At 45.6% G+C, this 19,136-nt stretch overlaps 1 protein-coding gene and 1 non-coding gene across 2 annotated transcripts in view; one reads left to right on the top strand and one right to left on the bottom strand.

Moving 5' to 3' along the window:
* Window positions 1–19,136, top strand: part of ANO2 (anoctamin 2) — a 337,925-nt gene that overhangs the window by 286,434 nt on the left and 32,355 nt on the right. Inside the window, exon 20 of the mRNA XM_055568880.1 lies at window positions 10,847–10,992. Coding sequence (XP_055424855.1) covers window positions 10,847–10,992 — 146 coding nt within the window. The remainder of the gene's footprint in view (window positions 1–10,846; window positions 10,993–19,136) is intronic.
* On the bottom strand, window positions 3,789–3,860 carry TRNAC-GCA (transfer RNA cysteine (anticodon GCA)). The gene has a single exon. It is a non-coding gene; the product is annotated as a tRNA-Cys (tRNA).

Below are 19,136 nucleotides of genomic sequence, written 5' to 3'. Positions count from 1 at the left end.
GCAGGCAGCTGTGTCTGTGTCTTGAAAGAAGGCTGTCACTGTCACGTGTAGCCAGTTGGTCTGCCATTTAAAGAAACAGTTTCCCCTGGGTGTGGATATCTTCTCTAAACAAACAACAGACAGATTTATCAGAACACTTCCTAACTCTCGTGTGGCTTAAAGGAGAAGTTGTGGTGGTCCCATGATGGGACCTGGGGCATGCCAGGGTCATGGCAGGAGCCCAGAACCTCTCTCAGTCTGCTTAAGGGTCGCTGAGCCCTAGGTTCCTTGAGCTGATTGGGACCATTAGCAAATATATATGTTCCAACTCCTTTCTCCATGAAAAGCAACCCTGGTCACTTCTTCTATAGGAGCAGCGACTGCCTGAAAGGTTCCCAGAGGAAGCTATTCTTTGGTCTTTCTCAGAAACACAGAGAGCTAAAATTATAATGGAGAAAACCAAAGTTATCTGGAAAGAAAACCCTTTTTAATGAGAATCCTGCATATTCGATCAGAACACTGTGCCGTCCCAGTGCTCAGAATGGGTCTCACCATCACCCACCATCAGTCAGGCTGTTTTTCTGTCCCCACACTGGGACAGCCTCAGGGAGCACTTGGGCAGGTGATCTTTCCTGGAGGAGATGGAGGAGAACATTGACCGGCATCTCTGTCTGCTTCAGCCAGCCTCCGGTCCTCAGTCAGGAAATCATCAGTCTTGAGAAGCTCAACCCTCTGAAATGATGCCTGGGTCTCAGCTTTCTGATTGACAGTCATTCCGTGATAGTCATCAAGTAGTGCCAGTGGGACACATGGTGCCTGTGCTCTAGGAGCTTAGCATCTCAGAGAGAACACATTTGTTACGGACCAACATCCAGGACATAGACAGACTGGAAAAAGATGTGCCCCTTTGAAGCTGTGAGACCAGCCTGTCCACCACTGCTACCCTCCAAACATCTGGGGAAAACACCTGTCTTTCCAGTACATGGGATGGCATTAGATACAGCTTGTGGGTGTGAGATGCCCGTTTTTTCTTTCCCGGGCATCTGTTCTACCACTTAGCCCATCCACTCTGCATCCAGAAGTCCTTTCAGAGTGTAAGAGAGGAAAGAAATCAGCCATGTGTTTGGACAGTGTGTGGATGTTCCCCAACCATCAATGCCATCAGTTCCATGACAGATGAAACCTACACATGGCTGCTTTCCTTGCAGACTAAATTTTCTTCCTTATGCTTGATGTGTGTTTAATATGCCACCCTTTAATTGGTGGTATTTGCATAGTAATTCGTAGAGCTGTGAGCTAGTCACTTCCTATGTCTCACTGTCCTCATCTCTTGATGAAAAGGATTTAACAATTCATAATGTAATATATATTTAGTATGTAATAATGTAATAATCTCTAAGGTATTGTCATTTCAGCTCTAGCATTCTATGAACCTCTCCTCTAGTCAATGAAACTGGTCACTGCTGATTCCAAGACAAGTCACTTCTATTTCAGAAGATTTTGTCCTCATTTTAGTTCTTAGTCTGTTGCTGTTCAGTCCCTAAGTTGTGTCTGACTGTTTGTGACCCCATGGACTGCAGCACGCCAGGCTCCTCATCCTTCACTATCTCCCAGAGTTGCTCAGATTCATGTCCATTGAGTCAGTGATGCTATCTAATCATCTCTAGTATGTTAATGGACACATATAGCCTAATCACTTTTCACTTTTATGCGTTGGAGAAGGAAATGGCAACCCACTCCAGTGTTCTTGCCTGGAGAATCCCAGGGGTGGAGGAGCCTGGAAGACTGCTGTCTATGGGGTCACACAGAGTCGGACACGACTGAAGCGACTTAGCAGCAGCAGCAGCAGCTGCATAGCCTAATCAGGAGGCTGAATTCAGGGATGTAGAGCAAAATTTCTTCCACCAAGCCTTACAGTCTATTATCTTCAAAGTGAAAGTAAAAGTAGCTCAGTTGTGTCCGACTCTGTGACCCCAAGGACTGTAGTCCATGGAATTCTCCAGGCCAGAATACTGGAGTGGGTAGCCTTTCCCTTCTCCAGGGGATCTTCCCAACCCAGGGACTGAATGCAGGTCTCCTGCATCGTAGGCGGATTCTTTACCAGCTGAGCCACAAGGAAAGCAAAGTTCTCAGTAATTCTACAGATTGTGATTTGAATTTGTTCACCTGCAGTCACCGTGATTTTGGCTAATAGGTCTTCCACACTCCACCCAGAGCCCACTCTCAGTGGATTAGACTCATCCAACCCAAAGTTCATGCACCTGGCTGTATCCTTGTATATGACAGAGTTGAGAAACATAAGGTAAAGCAAGGAAAAAATGGGGGTCTCTAATAGGCAAAAGAGAAATGACAGCTGAGCCTGATGAAGAGGAGGGAATATTATAAATTATAAAAACTGGATCTAATGGTCTTTAATTCTTTGATGGAGGCAGTGCATCTCTGTAGGATAGAGATTTTTGTCAACAGATCTGGTTTTAAATCTAGGCATTACAAAATACTCACTGTAAAACCTTGGGGAAGTTATTCTAGAAAGATACATGGGTATGTAAAAATACATCTTGCTTATATACTCTGCTTTCTAGAAAAGAGAAAACATGGGCAACTGAGAAAGGAAGAGCCATTTTTGGGCGTTACAGGCAGCCAAGGTGTTCCCGAGTGTCACTGGCTTTTGTGTTTACAAGTGATGCTGTCTGAGTGTTTCAAGTCCAGGGAAGAGACCTTGTCAGGACTCAGGATGACTTTTTTCTCTTCTATTCTGGGACCAAAGACTTGTGGCTCATGGTGGCTCTTAGGTACTTTCAGATACCTGCATCCAATTTTTGTTTTTCCTTCAGGGAGATTAATATTAATCTTAGAGGCCAGACTTGATTTTTAAAAAACAAAAGCAAGTCTGAGGAGTTAAGTAGGTGATCATACCGGATAAGAATATTTGGTAAAAAATATGATTATACATGTAAGATTGATCATCTTTTACATTCATTGTCTACTTCTGAAAGCGATTTTCTAGATTTGTCCAAAGAAAATTTTAAAATGTTAAAGACTATTGAACTGACCTTTGTTAGTAAGCCAGGTACTTGGCTCTAACTTGTCTATCTCTCTGAGAATGCAGTGTTCTCCTTAGATTCCCTGTGTGTGCATGCGTGCATGCTTGTGTATTGTAAAAAGCACCGCCACTACAATTCTGGTGGCGTCTCAAGTCAAACAGCCCAGCGGGCTTCTTTATTAGATTGTTTGCCAATCTTTAGTCACTGTCAGCAACTTCTAAATTGTTTTCCATTATTTAACTAGACACAAAGAGTGGAACATGACTGAGTGACTTTCACTCACATTTACCTAAACAGCTATTTGCATATTAATTTCCTCTAAACCAATTCACTTTTTAAGTCCATCTCATTTCTGAAAATGGAAAACTAATCCTATCAGTCACCCTGAATAGCAAATAACAGTAGAAAGAAATACAATAAAAATGATCCATTATTAATCATTGATCTTAGTGTAAGATCTGCATTCTCTTTATTGAAAAGGAAGTCACTCAAATGCCGTGGAGCTATTAACAGCATACCATGGGTGGACTGGGGTTTTCTCCAGGCATGCAATCAGAGGGATAGGTTGAGAGCAGTAAAGGGAATAATTCTCCCAGGTCCTCTAAGGAGATGTAAGACCAAGTCTAGTGAAAGTGAAAGTGAAGTTGCTCAGTCGTGTCCGACTTTTCGTGACCCCATGGACTGTAGCGTACCAGGCTCCTCAGTCCATGGAATTTTCCAGGCAAGAGTACTGGAGTGGGTTGCCATTTCCTTCTCCAGGGGATCTTCCCAACCCAGGGATCGAACCCGGGTCTCCTGCATTGCAGGCAGACGCTTTACCATCTGAGCCACCAGGGAAGCCCAAGACCAAGTCTAGAGACCTTCCAAAAACATGCTATGAACTGCAAGTGGAGCTTGTCCTTTGCTTGGGAGACATTGACTTAGAGCGATGTTCTTGCCTCTTAACCCCATGGATCTCCACAAGGCTGGCACAGATACTAGGTGTTTCCATGAATACTGTACACCTGCCCTTTGGGACCTCAGATAAGCATCTTCAGCTTCCAGATTTCTCTCTTGTTACCCCTAAATTTTGTAGGGGCCCCGGTCAGGGCCCCCACGGAAGGCCAGCTCTGTCTAGGCACCATCCAAACAGAAGCGTGTCCCTGGAGGTGTACAAATGAAGTGCTTTCAATGAAGGCAGCCAAACTGGGGACAACTCTGTAACCAGTGAGGACATGATGAGAAATGAAACTGAAGCTGTGTGGTCTGGCCAGGCAGCCCCAGGCTGCCTGGGCCTGACATTGTGACAGGCTTTCCAGAGGGGAGGCAGGTGGTTTTCAACACAACGGGACTCAGAATAATGCTCATTGGCAGCTCCTTCTGGCATGACTTCAGATGTGTCTGGCGGCAGGGCAGGAGCCAATCCTGTGCTACTTATTTCCTGAGTCCCTTGATGGGGGCTGTCCTCATCTCCCTCACCACACTCACACACCCACACACACACTCACACACACACACACACCTGTGTTTGTGCAAAATGGACTTTAGATCCTGAAACACACCACAGTACATCCCAGCTTCACTATAATTTTATCTCAAACTCATCTCCAGTATCCCATGAAGTAAATAGAAAATGGCTTTTATCATTCATGGAGATGAATGTGTGTGTGTGTGTGTGTGTGTGTATGAAAGAGAGGGAGAGAGAAAAAAAGGGTAAATGCTGTTTTTCTCAGGTGTCAGATTCTTTCCCAAGTAACGTCTGGGATGGACAGAGCAGATGGATTAATAGGTCCACTGTCAAAATGTCTCCTGGTCTCTATTCTTTCTAGAAGCACCAGATCACATCCCCAAACAGCTGCAACATACCCCTGGACACAGCCAGGAAGATTTTGTAAACTTTCTTCTTTTTTTGATAAATGTGATGTCTTATATTTCAGGACATAAAACAGTCTCTTTTTAAACCGATCACAGGAGAGGGAGGTGTGTGTTCTCCTCAGTACAGTGGAATCTGGCCGTGAATCAGAGGTTTAAGGAACAAATTTGAATCCTGTCCCATGTCAAGAAGAGGAATACACAACTCAGAGGTTGATGTGTTTCTCTTCTTGTGCCCCATCCCAGGCTCAGTTCTGCCTTCTTTCACGAGGCTTGAGGTCTGTGGAGCCAGGGGCATTGGAAGCCTGCCCGAGGCCCTGATTCCTCCGGTTGGGGGCGAGGGGAGGAGGCAAGGTGTGACCAAAGGTCACCGTGGTCTCAGGGTGAGCCTGTAGGGCACACACAGGGGGAAGGCTCAGGGTTCTGGACAGAGTTTCTGAAACTTGTCATTAACAAGGGACAGAGAAAGAGCAGATGAAAAGGAGACGAGGGTAACATCAAAGGAGTTATTTTAACAAGGGAGTGCATCGTACGGTCGGAATCACCATCTGAGGCTTTCCACACGGCCCATCTGTGTGTTATACAATGTGCAGGATTCCTGGTAAATCCTGCACTGGAGGGACTTCCTTTATTCATGTTTTTAATGGGGACTGGGATCTCCAGGAGGGAGGCTCCTGGGAAAGACAGGGTTCATAAGAACTTTGTGGGTTTTGGGACCTGCCCACAGTGCAGCGCACGGCTGACCACCCTGTCTTTCTTCCATCTGCCCTCCACGTTGGCCGTGGGGTCTCATGGTTGAGCATCTGTTCCCGTGACTGCTCTTTCCTTCTGTTTTTTCTCCTTGGAAGTTTCCTTCCCCTCCACTCCGCACACAGATATGTTTATTGTGAGGGTTTCTACTGTTCTCTCTGTGATGGTTCTTGGGTCTCTAGCTCTAACTTCAATCTGTTTGCAGAGCTCCAGGCCACATATTGGAGAAGGACATGGCAACCGACTCCAGTATTTTTGCCTGGGACATCCCATGGACAGAGGAGCCTGGCGGGCTATTGCCCATGGGGCTGCAAAGAGTTGGACACGACTGAGCAACTAAACATCAAGAACAAGACCACATATAGCAAGGCTTACTTGGCATCCCTCATGAGGTTCTCTCATGAGACTCTCCATCTCAACACGTCCTCCCCTTGTTCTCTTGTGTCTCCCAGCTTAGCCAGCTCTGCAACAAGCCACACACCTGGTTGAGGACTCTAGATATCATCCTTGGTCCCTCTTTCCTTTCCAACTGCAGTTCCCCACTTGCTTAACCCCACCTCTGAAGCATGTCGCCATCTCTCTGCTTCCCTTTGTGTCCATGGCAACTGTCCTAGCCTCTGCGACCCTGATCTCTCACTGGCACCCCGGCATCCAGGTGGCTTAAAAGGCCATCTTCATGAGCTTGGGCTACCTCTCAAGTCATCTTCCATCACCTTCTGTCTCTTACTCTACGTTCCAAACACTTTGAACTCCTTTTAGTCCTGCAATGAGCCATACTCACACGGTCTGTGGCTGTTGCACAGATAATTCTCTGTGTCTAGAACACACACCTTTCCCCATCACAGCACTCTCTCTCTCCTGCTGCTTTGCTCATCTTTTGTCATGTGATTGGTTTATATGTTTCTTCCCTGGGAAAAACTTGCAGGTTGGGTTGACCATCATCTCCTAAATCTCACCCTTTCTAATACTCATTACACAGGACGAGTGATGTTTGTTTAAGTGTCCACTGTCCCAGCTGAATTACCTCGTTAAGCACATCAAATGCCTTTCAGTTCAGTTCAGTTCAGTTGCTCAGTCGTGTCTGACTCTTTGCGACTCCATGAACTGCAGCACACCAGGCCTCCCTGTCCATCACCAACTCCCAGAGTCCACCCAAATGCATGTTCATTGTGTCGGTGATGCCATCCAACCATCTCCTCCTCTGTCATCTCCTTCTCCTCATGCCCGCAATCTTTCCCAGCATCAGGGTCTTTTCAAATGAGTCAGGTATCTGCATCAGGTGGCCAAAGTATTGGAGTTTAAGCTTCAGCATCAGTCCTTCCAATGAACACTCAGGACTGATCTCCTTTAGGATGGACTGGTTGGATCTCCTTGCAGTCCAAGGGACTCTCAAGAGTCTTCTCCAATACCACAGTTCAAAAGCATCAATTCTTTGGTGCTCAGCTTTCTTTATAGTCCAACTCTCACATCCATACATGACTACTGGAAAAACCATAGCCTTGACTAGACGGACCTTTGTTGGCGAAGTAATGTCTCTGCTTTTTAATATGCTGTCTAGGTTGGTCATAACTTTCTTTCCAAGGAGTAAGCGTCTTTTAATTTCATGGCTGCAGTCACCATCTGCAGTGATTTTGGAGCCCAGAAAAATAAAGTCAGTCACTGTTTCCACTATTTTCCCATCTATTTCCCAAGAAGTGATGGGACCGGATGCCATGATCTTCGTTTTCTGAATGTTGAGCTTTAAGCCAACTTTTTCACTCTCCTCTTTCACTTTCATCAAGAGGCTTTTTAGTTCCTCTTTACTTTCTGCCATAAGGGTGGTGTCATCTGCATATCTGAGGTTATTGATATTTCTTCCAGAAATCTTGATTCCAGCTTGTTTCTTCCAGTCCAGTGTTTCTCATGATGTACTCTGCATATAAGTTAAATAAGCAGGGTGACAATATACAGCCTTGACGTACTCCTTTTCCTATTTGGAACCAGTCTGTTGTTCCATGTCCAGTTCTAACTGTTGCTTCCTGACCTGCATACAGAATTCTCAAGAGGCAGGTCAGGTGATCTGGTATTCCCATCTCTTGAAGAATTTTCCACAGTTTATTGTGATCCACACAAAGGCTTTGGCATAGTCAATAAAGCAGGAATAGATGTTTTTCTGGAACTCTCTTGCTTTTTCCATGATCCAGCGGATGTTGGCAATTTGATCTCTGGTTCCTCTGCCTTTTCTAAAACCAGCTTGAACATCAGGAAGTTCACGGTTCACATATTGCTGAAGCCTGGCTTGGAGAATTTTAAGCATTACTTTACTAGCATGTGAGATGAGTGCAATTGTGTGGTAGTTTGAGCATTCTTCAGCATTGCCTTTCTTTGGGATTGGAATGAAAACTGACATTTTCCAGTCCTGTGGCCACTGCTGAGTTTTCCAAATTTGCTGGCATATTGAGTGTAGCACTTTCACAGCATCATCTTTCAGGATTTGGAATAGTTCAACTGGAATTCTATCACCTCCACTAGCTTTGTTCGTAGTGCTGCTTTCTAAGGCCCACTTCACTTCACATTCCAGGATGTCTGGCTCTAGGTCAGTGATCACACCATCGTGATTATCTGGGTCGTGAAGATCTTTTTTGTACAGTTCTTCTGTGTATTCTTGCCATCTCTTCTTAATATCTTCTGCTTCTGTTAGGTCCATACCATTTCTGTCCTTCATCGAGCCCATCTTTGCATGAAATGTTTCTTTGGTATCTCTGATTTTCTTGAAGAGATCTCTAGTCTTTCCCATTCTGTTGTTTCCCTCTATTTCTTTGCATTGATCGCTGAAGAAGGCTTTCTTATCTCTTCTTGCTATTCTTTGGAACTCTGCATGCAGATGCTTATATCTTTCCTTTTCTCCTTTGCTTTTCGCTTCTCTTTTCACAGCTATTTGTAAGGCCTCCCCAGACAGCCATTTTGCTTTTTTGCATTTCTTTTCCATGAAGATGGTCTTGCTCCCTGTCTCCTGTACAATGTCACAAACCTCATTCCATAGCTCATCAGGCACTCTATCTATCAGATCTAGGCCCTTAAATCTATTTCTCAGTTCCACTGTATAATCATAAGGGATTTGATTTAGGTCATACCTGCATGGTCTAGTGGTTTTCCCTACTTCCTTCAGTTTAAGTCTGAATTTGGCAATAAAGAGGGTCTTAGATCCCCAGATAGGGATCAAACTCACATCCCCTGCATTGCAAGGTAGTTTCTTAACCACTGGACCACCTCAGGGAACTCCCCATCAAATATCTTTCATTTCTTATGTAGTTTTTGGTTTTGTTCTATCATTTTTTAAATCAAAATATAAGTGATTTACAATATTGTGTTAGATTCAGGCATACAGCAAAGTGATTCAGCTGTGTGTAGTAGTATAGTAGCAGTTCAGAACTGAATAGGGATATATGCATGTGTTTAATTTCCCATGATTAATTACAACCATTTATTATTCTTTACTAAAGATTGGGTGAAGTATCTGGTTACTGGCACTTGGAGGGAAAGTCTCAGTTTGAGTTCTGGTCCTGGACCTTCTCTTCCTCCTTCCCTCTCTCCTTCTCTTTTTTTCTTTCCTTTTTTCGTTTCTCTCTTCATGTTTTTTTTTTTTCCTTCATCTTCTCCCTCTGTCCTGAATCACAGTCAGGGTCTCAGCTAGTTCCTAAATTCACACTGTTTGACTTCAGAATCTTTAGGCTTCCTTTTGGCTTCTCTTAATTTCTTGTGATCACAGAATTGTTGCTTGCTATCTTATTATGAAATATTTTATCTAATTATTGCATCTGTGGATCTCAACCATTCTTTACATCCTCCTGTGATGAAGAGGAGGAGGAGGACAGTGATAGATATATTTATGGAGCTCTTGGCATATAACAAGCCTTAAGCGTATTACATAGATTTTCTACTTTGACCCAACGGACTAGTTAATATTTATTTCTCATCTTATAGGTAAGAAAACTAAAGCTTATGGAGTCTTCAACCTCATACCAACCCCAAGAGGCTGGGCCATTGTTATCTTGTTATTATTTTAGGCCAAAAACATCCTGAATTAAGTTGACTCATCTACTTGGGCTGCTACTGGGTGGCTTAAACAACAGGAGTGTATTTTCTTACACTTCTGGGGGCTTGATAGTTCAAGATAAAGACTGGCCATGTTTGGTTCCTAGTGAGGGCTTCTTCCTGGCTTTCAGATCACTGTCTCCTCACTGTAACCTCATATGGTGGAGATAGATTAAAATTTTAGTTGTATTTATTTCTTTGGCTGTGCTGGGTCTTTTCTCAGTTGCAGCACATGGGATCCTTAGATGTAGCATACGAGCTCTTAGTTGGGGTCGTGAGATCTAGTTCCCTGACCAGGGATTGAACCTGCATTGGGAGCACAAAGTCTTAGCCACTGGACCACCAGTGAAGTCCCTCTCTTCCTTTTCTTACAAGACAAACAACCCTCTAGGTGAGGACCCACCTTTATGACCCCAATGAACTTTAATGACTTCCTAAAAGCCCTGTCTTGACATACAGTCACACTGGGACTTAGAGCTTCACACATATGAATTGGAGGGTGGGGAATGGGTGCAGCTTACCCTGTGGTGGTGGTTAGACAATGTTTGCTTGGCTTTAATGGACATAATTGAAAGCAGGAGGAGAAGGGGATGACAGAGGATGAGATGGTTGGATGGCATCACTGACTCGATGGACATGAGTTTGAGCAAGCTCCAGGAGTTGGTGATGGACAGGGAAGCCTGGCGTGCTGCAGTCCATGGGGTCACAAAACGTCGGATGTGACTGAATGAACTGACAGAATGGACATATGCTATTTATATTATTAAGACCTGAAAATGTTTGAGCTGGTAAGAGAGCATCATTTCTAGTATTTTCTAAACACTCCCCGTTCCCCATGAAGAGGGTGGGTAGTCCATCCATTAGACAATAGGACTGTCTGAGCATCTGACAGGTAGGGCCACTTCTCTGTTGCTTATCCAACAGCAGAAAGAATTCATTTTCTTTGGATTTGAAGAAACTTGATCCTTTGTGGGGGATCCTTTTATTATCTTAACAGAGGACCACCTCAGATTGTCTCCTTGTTGTTCCTTCTCTTGTCCTTAGATCCGAGTGGCTTCGATATCAAGACAGTCACTTTTCTCTTTTCTGTCTGCAGAACGCACCCTCTCCTCTAGAGGCTTCTGGTGACTGGTCGCTTTCTTTTCCAGGAAGCTGAAGAAGCTATTTCGGAAGCTGAAAGATGAGACAGAGCCTGAAGAAGCTGACTCTGCCCATTCAAAGCATCCAGAGCAGTGGGACCTAGACTACAGCTTGGAACCGTACACTGGACTGACGCCAGAGTATATGGAAATGAGTAAGATCCTATGGACTTTCCTTTTGCTGGAGGTGGGTTCAGATAAGTAGTCGAGGGTGGAGGGGAGGATTAGGAAAATCCCCGGGGCAGCGTCTGCTCCTTTGAAGGCTTCATGGCTACCTGATGTCGCCTTCAGGGCCACGTGGAAGCTAAGGAGGAAGGGGCAGAAGGAGCCTTGAGCTGAAGCACCTCATCACCCATTTGATACTCACACGGAGCCCTCTTCTCTTTGCATCTCCTCTCATCTATCAAATGAGAAGCTTTGTCTCTAGGTTTCTTTCCATGGTTTCTATCATGAGAGGCAATTGAGAAGTCTGAAATTTAAGAATGGACTTTCCATTAAGGAAGAATAAAGTAGTCCCCTGACATTTGGGACAAGGAATATCCATCTTGACAAGGAGAATAGAAGAGAGTCCCTCCCTCTGATCAGGCAGGGCTCAAAACATGTGAGCTTTTCTCTAAAAGTGGTGAGGATGTTTTGGGTAGGCGGTCAGAGGAGTATTTCTAGTTAGAATCTCTGATTGCCCTTGGATGAGCCTTGAGAGTGGGAGTGTGTGTAGCACAGGCTGGTAGACACAGTCATCTCAGATGTGGTTGGGGAGCCATGCATTCTCCATCTTGAGCAGTGTCCCAGCTTGGACCAGCTGCCTTCAAATGCTTGGCCACTTGTGAATAATCCTGATCTCTCACTGGGGTGGATATTTGAGAAGCCTGTTTCCAAGACTTGGAACGAATGAATTAAAAACAGAGGACCAAGAGGGCAGATGTACCATCTAAATATTGACTCAGTTTAGAGTGTGTGGAGAAGCTTCAATGAGATCCCACGACAGAATCACTCAGTACTTTCTACCAATAGACCCTCATTGTGTTTGCATAATGGTTCCAGCCTCCTTTGGTTAATCCCTTCTCACAGGGGGCCACTCATGCCTCTGTGTATCAGGTACCTCACTTGTTATTTCTAATTGATATTTATCCTGTCTCTTCATAGTGTGTGTGTGTGTGTGTGTGTGTGTGTGTGTGTGCATGCGCACATGCGTGTGTGTTAAGGGTACAGCAGTGGACAAGGTCTAGATGAGATGGCTAACAACATTCTGTTCTAGCCCTGGGGTCTCTAAAAAGATGTGTTAGCTGCTCAGTTGTGTCCAACTCTTTGTGACCCCATGGACTGCAGCCCACCAGGCTTCTCTGTCCATGGGATTCTTCAGGCTAGAATACTGGAGTGGGTTGCCATTTCCTTCTCCTGGGGATCTTCCCCACCCAGGGATTGAACCTGGGTCTCCTGTATTGCATTCTTTACCATCTGAGCCACTAGGGAAGCCCAGGGTCTCTTAAAATTCCAGGCAAATCCTGAGCTTTATCATCTAAATAAACTTGCCAAAGAAGATCTAAATAAACTTGCCAAAGAAGAAACAGTCATTAGGCCTGCCTCAGGAGCAATAGACACAGAAAACATCAAAACCCAGTTTGTGTAAACACGTGGCACCCTGCTGCTTTTCACGTCTCACCAAGTTCTACCTCTCATCCCTCTCCAACATTGAATTAGGCATTAACACAGACACAGCCGTTTGGATTTCAGATGTCCTTCTGTGTCTGCCATCCTCTCAGGAAGAAATTGTTGCCAGATTGGGGGAGAGGCTTGTTCCTTACTCCAGAACCCCTGTAGCTCTGTCTTTCAAACTCCACCTTCCAACTCAAGTCCCTCCCCTACCACCCAATTATTTGTGTAGGTGTTTACGTAAGTGTCTGCCTATCTCTCCAGAGCTGACTATTTCAAAGCTCCCTCTCTTGAGTGATAAAGAGCAGAGAACCTTGAGCCATACTCCCTGGGTTCAAATCCTGGCTCTGTCACCAGTTAGCTGGACAGTTTTGGGCAAATGGCTAACCCTAACTTTGAGCCTGACCCCGACCCTGACCCTCATCTAATTCTGACCCTGACCCCAACTTCACTGGATAGTTGTCATGAAACACTTATAAGGCACTCAGGGGGAGGAACTGTGGTGCTGGAGAAGACTCCTGAAGGTCCCTTGGACAGCAAAAAGATCAAACCAGTCAATCCTAAAGGAAATTGACCCTGAATACTCATTGGAAAGACTAATGCTGAAGCTGAAGCTCCAATACTTTGGCCATCTGATATGAAGAGCTGACTCACTGGAAAAGACCCTGATACTAGAAAAGATTGAAGGCAAAAGGAGAAGGGGGCAACAGGGGATGAGATGGTTGGATGGCATTGTCGACTCTATGGACCTGAGTTTGAGCAAACTCCAGGAGATGATGAAGGACAGGGAAGCCTGACATGCTGCAGTCCATGGGGTTGCAGAGAATCAGACATGACTGACTGACTGAACAACAGCAGAGTGAGGGACAAGTCTGGAGACCAGGACAGTCTCTCCAACAATCCAGGTTGATACTGATTCAGCCTTGAGTGGGGGAGGAAGCCTGGACCACACAGGGGCTTTCTATGCTGAGTTCCACAGAAACTCACTCACAGAACTCTTGAGGCCATTTTGCTAAGCTATTAGCTGTTTTAGAGACATGATTATTTTATTATAAGTGAAAGGACAGTGTTTCTGACTTAGACGTCCTTCATTCCTAGTATCTCTGGGTTATCCTCTTCACCCTTTACGTGACTGTTTGCCCCCAGTATGATCACAGATGAGGTACAGGATACACTTTACCCAATGGTGACTTCATCTAGCCATGTAGGCTACATGTGGTTGGAGGATGTTCTGGGGCTCAGTCCTAAGCATGCTGTGGCTGATTACATGGCTTAATGCTTTCAAGTCAGCCAAGCCCTATTTCCTTATCTGAGAAGTAGCTTTGATGAAAATATCACCTACTTTGTAGGATGCTTCTGAAAACTAGGAGATGAATCTGGAGTAGTTAAAAATCAGTACTTGGGAAACTCCCCTGGTGGTCCGGTGGCTAAGACTTTGCACTGCCGATGCATGGGGTGTGGGTTCGACTCCTAGTTGGGGAATTAAGATCCCTGCATGCCATGTGGCATGGCCAAGCAAATATAAAACGAAACAGTCCGCCATCTCGCTACACTTTCAGTGAATATCAGCCACCATTGTTTAGTGTCAAGAGTCCAGTTTCTTTCTCTTGAATCTAGAAATTGACTAAAAACCATCTGGAGGCCCTGAATGCAGTGAGCCCTGGAGGTTTTCCCCATCCCATCAGCATAAGATCAGGTGTTGATTTAAAGACTGAGGGTACAAGATTCCAAGGCAAATCTAAGAATCACACTGGAAACCTGGAATATAAGCATTCTAAGATACTTGTCCTTCCAGAGAACATGGAGGCCTTAGGGCTTTGCTTGTCAAGTCTGGCATCTCATATGGGCTCCTTTTTGGCATCTGTTGATCTCAAACACACAAACTTTTGTTCCTCTAGTCATCCAAAAAATAATCGCTATTGTCTTCCTGATTTAGGAATTCAATTATCCCCCGGTGCAGCCTCCTCTAGTTTCTTAAGTGCAGCCCAGGCTTTGAGGCCCTCAGGCTATTCATGTGGGTGACGAGCCGCATTTCTTCTTGTCATTGACATTGCCATTACCAGAGATCTCATTTTTCTTAGTTGCGAGCTTACGATGCTGTCAAATCAAAAAGGAGGTGCACGGGTGATTGCATATTTTGGAGTAAGTGCCAGATCCTTATTTTGAAAGACCAAGAGCTGTCAGTCTCCCTTGCTCTCTAGATACGCACACAGAGTCATGTAAGAATTACCCAGCTGGTGGAAACAAATGGGACACCTTCCCTCCCTCCACCACCAGGAGACTCGGGCATCCACACCTTGCAGCTGCATCCAAGATACCTCATGAAATGGCAGATGGGAACTTCAGGGTGCAGGAGGCACGTGGATTGGTAGAGGCCATGACTTCTCCATGACTCCTTTCTGACTTTGCCTCATCTCTAGCGGGCAAGAGGGCTGCCTAGGATGATCCAGAACTTTTTTTTTTTTAATCCATGGCTCCTTACCTCATTGACTTTGCCTGTTGATTGAAAAATAAAATTGCACCACCCAGGTGGTGCTAGTGGTAAAGAACCCACCTGCCAATGCAGGAGACATAAGAGATACGAGTTCAATCCCTGGGTTGGAAAGATTCCCTGGACGAGGGCATGGCAACCCACTCCAGTATTCTTGCCTGGAGAATCCCACGGACAGAGGAGCCTGGCGGGCTATGGTCCATGGGGTTGCAAAGAGTTGGACATGACTTAAGTGACTGTGCAAGTACATGCAAAAGTTGAGAATTATGTTTTATTTGGCAGACATGCTAAGGACTTAAGCCTAGGAGACAGCCTCTCGGATAGATGAGAAGGACTATTCCAAAGAGGTAAGGGAGGAGCCAGAATACATGTTTTTGTAAAAAAACAAAAAGGTAGTTATAACATCAAAAGATTACTGTTAATTAAAGAACAACCAGACATCTCAGATTAATGAATTTAGCACTTTTCTATGTCTGGGAAGGAAAGCTATGACAAACCTAGGCAGTATATTAAAAAGTAGAGACATCACTTTGCCAACAAAGGTCTGTATAGTCCATGCTATGGTTTTTCTGGTAGTCATGTATGGATGTGAGAGTTGGACCATAAAGAAGGCTGAGTGCCGAAGAATTGATGTGCTGGGGAAGACTGGGGAAGACTCTTGAGAGTCCCTTGGACTGCAAGGATATCAAGCCAGTCAATCCTAAAGGAAATCAACCCTGAATATTCATTGGAAGGACTGATGCTGAAGCTAAAACTCCAATACTTTGGCTACCTGATTTGAAGAGCCAACTCATTGGAAAAGACTCTGATGCTGGAAAAGACTGAAGGCAGAAAGAGAAGAGGGCAACAGAGGAGATGGTTAGATAGCATCACCAACACAATGGACATGAATTTGAGCCAACTATGGGAGATAGTGGAGGACAAAGGAGCCTGGCATGCTGCAGTCCATGAGGTGGCAAAGAGTTGGACACAACTTAGTGACTGAACAATAATAACAAAATGTCTGGGAAGATGCAGGAGTCTGGGGTCATTGAAATCATCTCTTTGATATACACCTTAGCTACCATCCTGACTCCTTCCGGCTGCATAGTCAGGGCGGCTGCAGTGGCAGATGGCTTGATGGCCCTAACATCTTTTGTTGGCTGACTGGCAGGTGAATTTCTTGGTCCACAGTCTCTACTAAGAATTTTGGATTGCCTTGTAAGTCCTCAGCCTTTCCTCTTTGAACAATAGCAGGTACATCCTAATTGCTTTGTTTTCTACTAATTCTTCCCCTTTCCCTTCTCAGCTTTTAAAAAAGTTATTGATTTTAATTGGAAGATAATTACAATATTGTGATGGTTTTTGCCATACATCAACATGAATCAGCCATAGGCTTACATGTCTCCCCCTTCTCAGCTTTTAAAACAGCTTTTTAAAAACACAGTGTATGGAGAGAATGACATAGAAACATATACCCTACCATATGTAACATAAATAGCCAGTGGCAATTTGCTGTGTGATTCAGGGAACTCAAACTGGGGCTCTGTAACAACTTAGAGGGATGGGAAAGGGTGGGAGGTGGGAGGGAGGTTCAGGAGGGAGGGGACATAGGTAAACCTATGGCTGATTCATGCTGATGTTTGGCAGAAATCAATATTTTAGAGCAATCATCCTTCAATTAAAAATAAATTAATTCTAAAATAAAAATGAAAAAAAAAAAAAGTGATCCAGAGTGTATTATCTTTTCTACCTAGAATCCTTCAACATTAGTGACTAACTCCCTTTCAGATAAAGTTCAGATGCCCTGGTGCAGCATCCAAGGGTATCCACATGTGCTCATCTGGTGGGTCTAAACCGGCATGTGCTAGCCTCTCTGCCACAGCAGGTTCTTGCTGAGTTGTTCAGGCTCAAATGCACCTCCTAGAGGCATTGCTCAGCTCGCCCATCCTCAGTTCCTCTCTTCTCCTGTGCCTGCTCTGGCACAGGAGGAAATGGGAGCACTCTAAGGGATGGACACTGAGTCCTTGTCCTCTCTCGTGGCAACCTCAGCCCAGTTCCTGGAACACAGGAAGGATTCTATAAACTCCTTCTGGAATGAATGACCCTCTGACTCTTTCCTTCCACAGCAGAGAAACAGAGGCCTCCCTGCTCTTTATCCTGTGGTATTTAGACTGGCCTCCCTTTTCACAGTGGGGATACACACAGGTATATACACACACAGACACACACACACACACACACACACGGGCTTCCCTGGTGACTTAGTGTAAAGAATTCACCTGCCAATGCGGGAGTCACAGCAGACACAGGTTTGATTCCTGGATTGGGAAGATCCCCTGGAGGAGGGCATGGCAACCCACTCCAGTATTCCTGCCTGGAAAATTCTAAGGGCAGAAGAGCCTGACCGGCTACAGTGCATGGGGGTATAAAAAGTCAGATAGGACTGAAGCGACTTAGCACGCACGCACTTGAGGCCAGGAAGAGACTGCATCCAGGGGAATCACTTCTGAGCCCTTCTGCTGGGAGACTTGGTCCTGAGACTGTTCTGGGTTCTCTCACCACCCTCCAGGCATCTCTGTGCAGTCACACCTGCTCTGTCTCTGCACCTCCCCTCTGGTGGAGCTGGTCTTTGTCTGTAGCATCTCTGGAGGCTGCTCCCTCTATTCGGTTCAGCCTCTTTGCCCCCAAACACAGTGCTTCCCCAGCTACACCCTCAGCACCGTCTCTCACAAAGGCCAGCATCTCCCTGCCGCCCTCTGGATTCTTTCTAAGGTCGGGTCGGTCTTATCATCCATTGTTCAAAAACCCCCAGGTCTCCCCATCCTGAGCAAGTCCTCAAGGAGACATCTTTCCACTGTATTTACCCTTAGATTCTTGTCCACACTCTTGGTGCGACCACAAGGAACACCGACCTCTCCCCACCCTCAGCCCACACATCACTCTTTTTATGCTTGACTATATGTGCTGTCCTTGCCCTGGAATCCCCTGTGCCTTCTTGCTCCCATGGCCAGCCAACACGAGTTCCATGTAGCCTCCTCCTAGAGAGGTCCCTGCCCTCCCACCCACGCCCTCCAACACAGTATTTTAGCTCCCCTTCCGTACAGTTTCAGACAAGCTGCCTCCTAAGACAGCCGTGGCTGTTGGTAATTAATTTCAGGGCCTTGCATGGGCTCTGAGAACCTACTGGATAAATCTGTAGAGGGGTGCTGGATACACTGAGGGTATCCTCTATCTCGCTTTGCCTGATCCAGGCTGTAACAATCTCACTTCTAGTAGTGCTGGAATCAACTCTCATTTATAATCAGGCTGGTAATCCAGCGAGTGGGTTATCAAGAGTGGTGGTTATCCTTCTTTCTCTTTCTTTGCCTCCTCCTCCTATAGTTCCCCCTCCCCTTCCCCTACATGGCTGCCTTCTCCCCTCCGCCATGGGCTCCTTTCCAGGGAGCAAGTCAGGAAAGAGGAGAAGGCATAATGCGAGCCCATCTACGCTGCTCACAGGTAGCAGCACTGCGAAAGAGCTTGTGGGAGAGAAGATGCAAGTCTACACGTCATAACCTTGTTGGAGGTACTGGTTTCTGCCTTGGGCTTCCCTGGTGGCTCAGGCGGTAAAGAATCTGGCTTCAATGCGGGAGACAGGGATTTAGTCCCTGGGTCAGGAAGATCCCCTGGAGAAGGGAATGGCAACTTGCTCCAGTACTCTTGCCTGGAGAATTCCATGGATGGAGAAACCTGGCGGGCTACAGTCCATGGGGTTGCTAAGAGTCAGGCACGACTGAGCGACTAACAGCGACTCGATGACAGGACTCACACCATGATGTCCGCTTTCTCTGCACTCTATCTCAAAGCCCTTTGCTCTTCAGATGGTCACTGTAGGGTAAGGGAGCAGCAGCTCTCCTTCCCACCTTCCCAGGGGTTTTGAGGGAAAATCTGGCTGCCTGCTTTCAGCAGGGTGACCTTGGACATGTCACAGCATCTTTCTGGGCCTTGTTTCCTCCTCAACATCAGAGGGATTAGACCAGATGAGTTTCCCTTGCAGAGGGGCAACCCACTGGCCTGTGGTCCTAATCAGTTGTGTAATTTGTCATCAGTCGCACCCTACTACTAATATGTTTTTTTAAAACATAAGGTAAACAGGACCAGTGTTACCCTCGGCTTCTCATGCTTCTAGATTAGGTC

The sequence above is a fragment of the Bubalus kerabau genome, chromosome 1 (genome assembly GCF_029407905.1).
Source record: "Bubalus kerabau isolate K-KA32 ecotype Philippines breed swamp buffalo chromosome 1, PCC_UOA_SB_1v2, whole genome shotgun sequence".
NCBI classification, from domain to species: Eukaryota; Metazoa; Chordata; class Mammalia; order Artiodactyla; family Bovidae; genus Bubalus; species Bubalus kerabau.
Note: the sequence above shows the minus strand (reverse complement) of the source record. Positions and strands in the feature narration are given on the sequence as shown.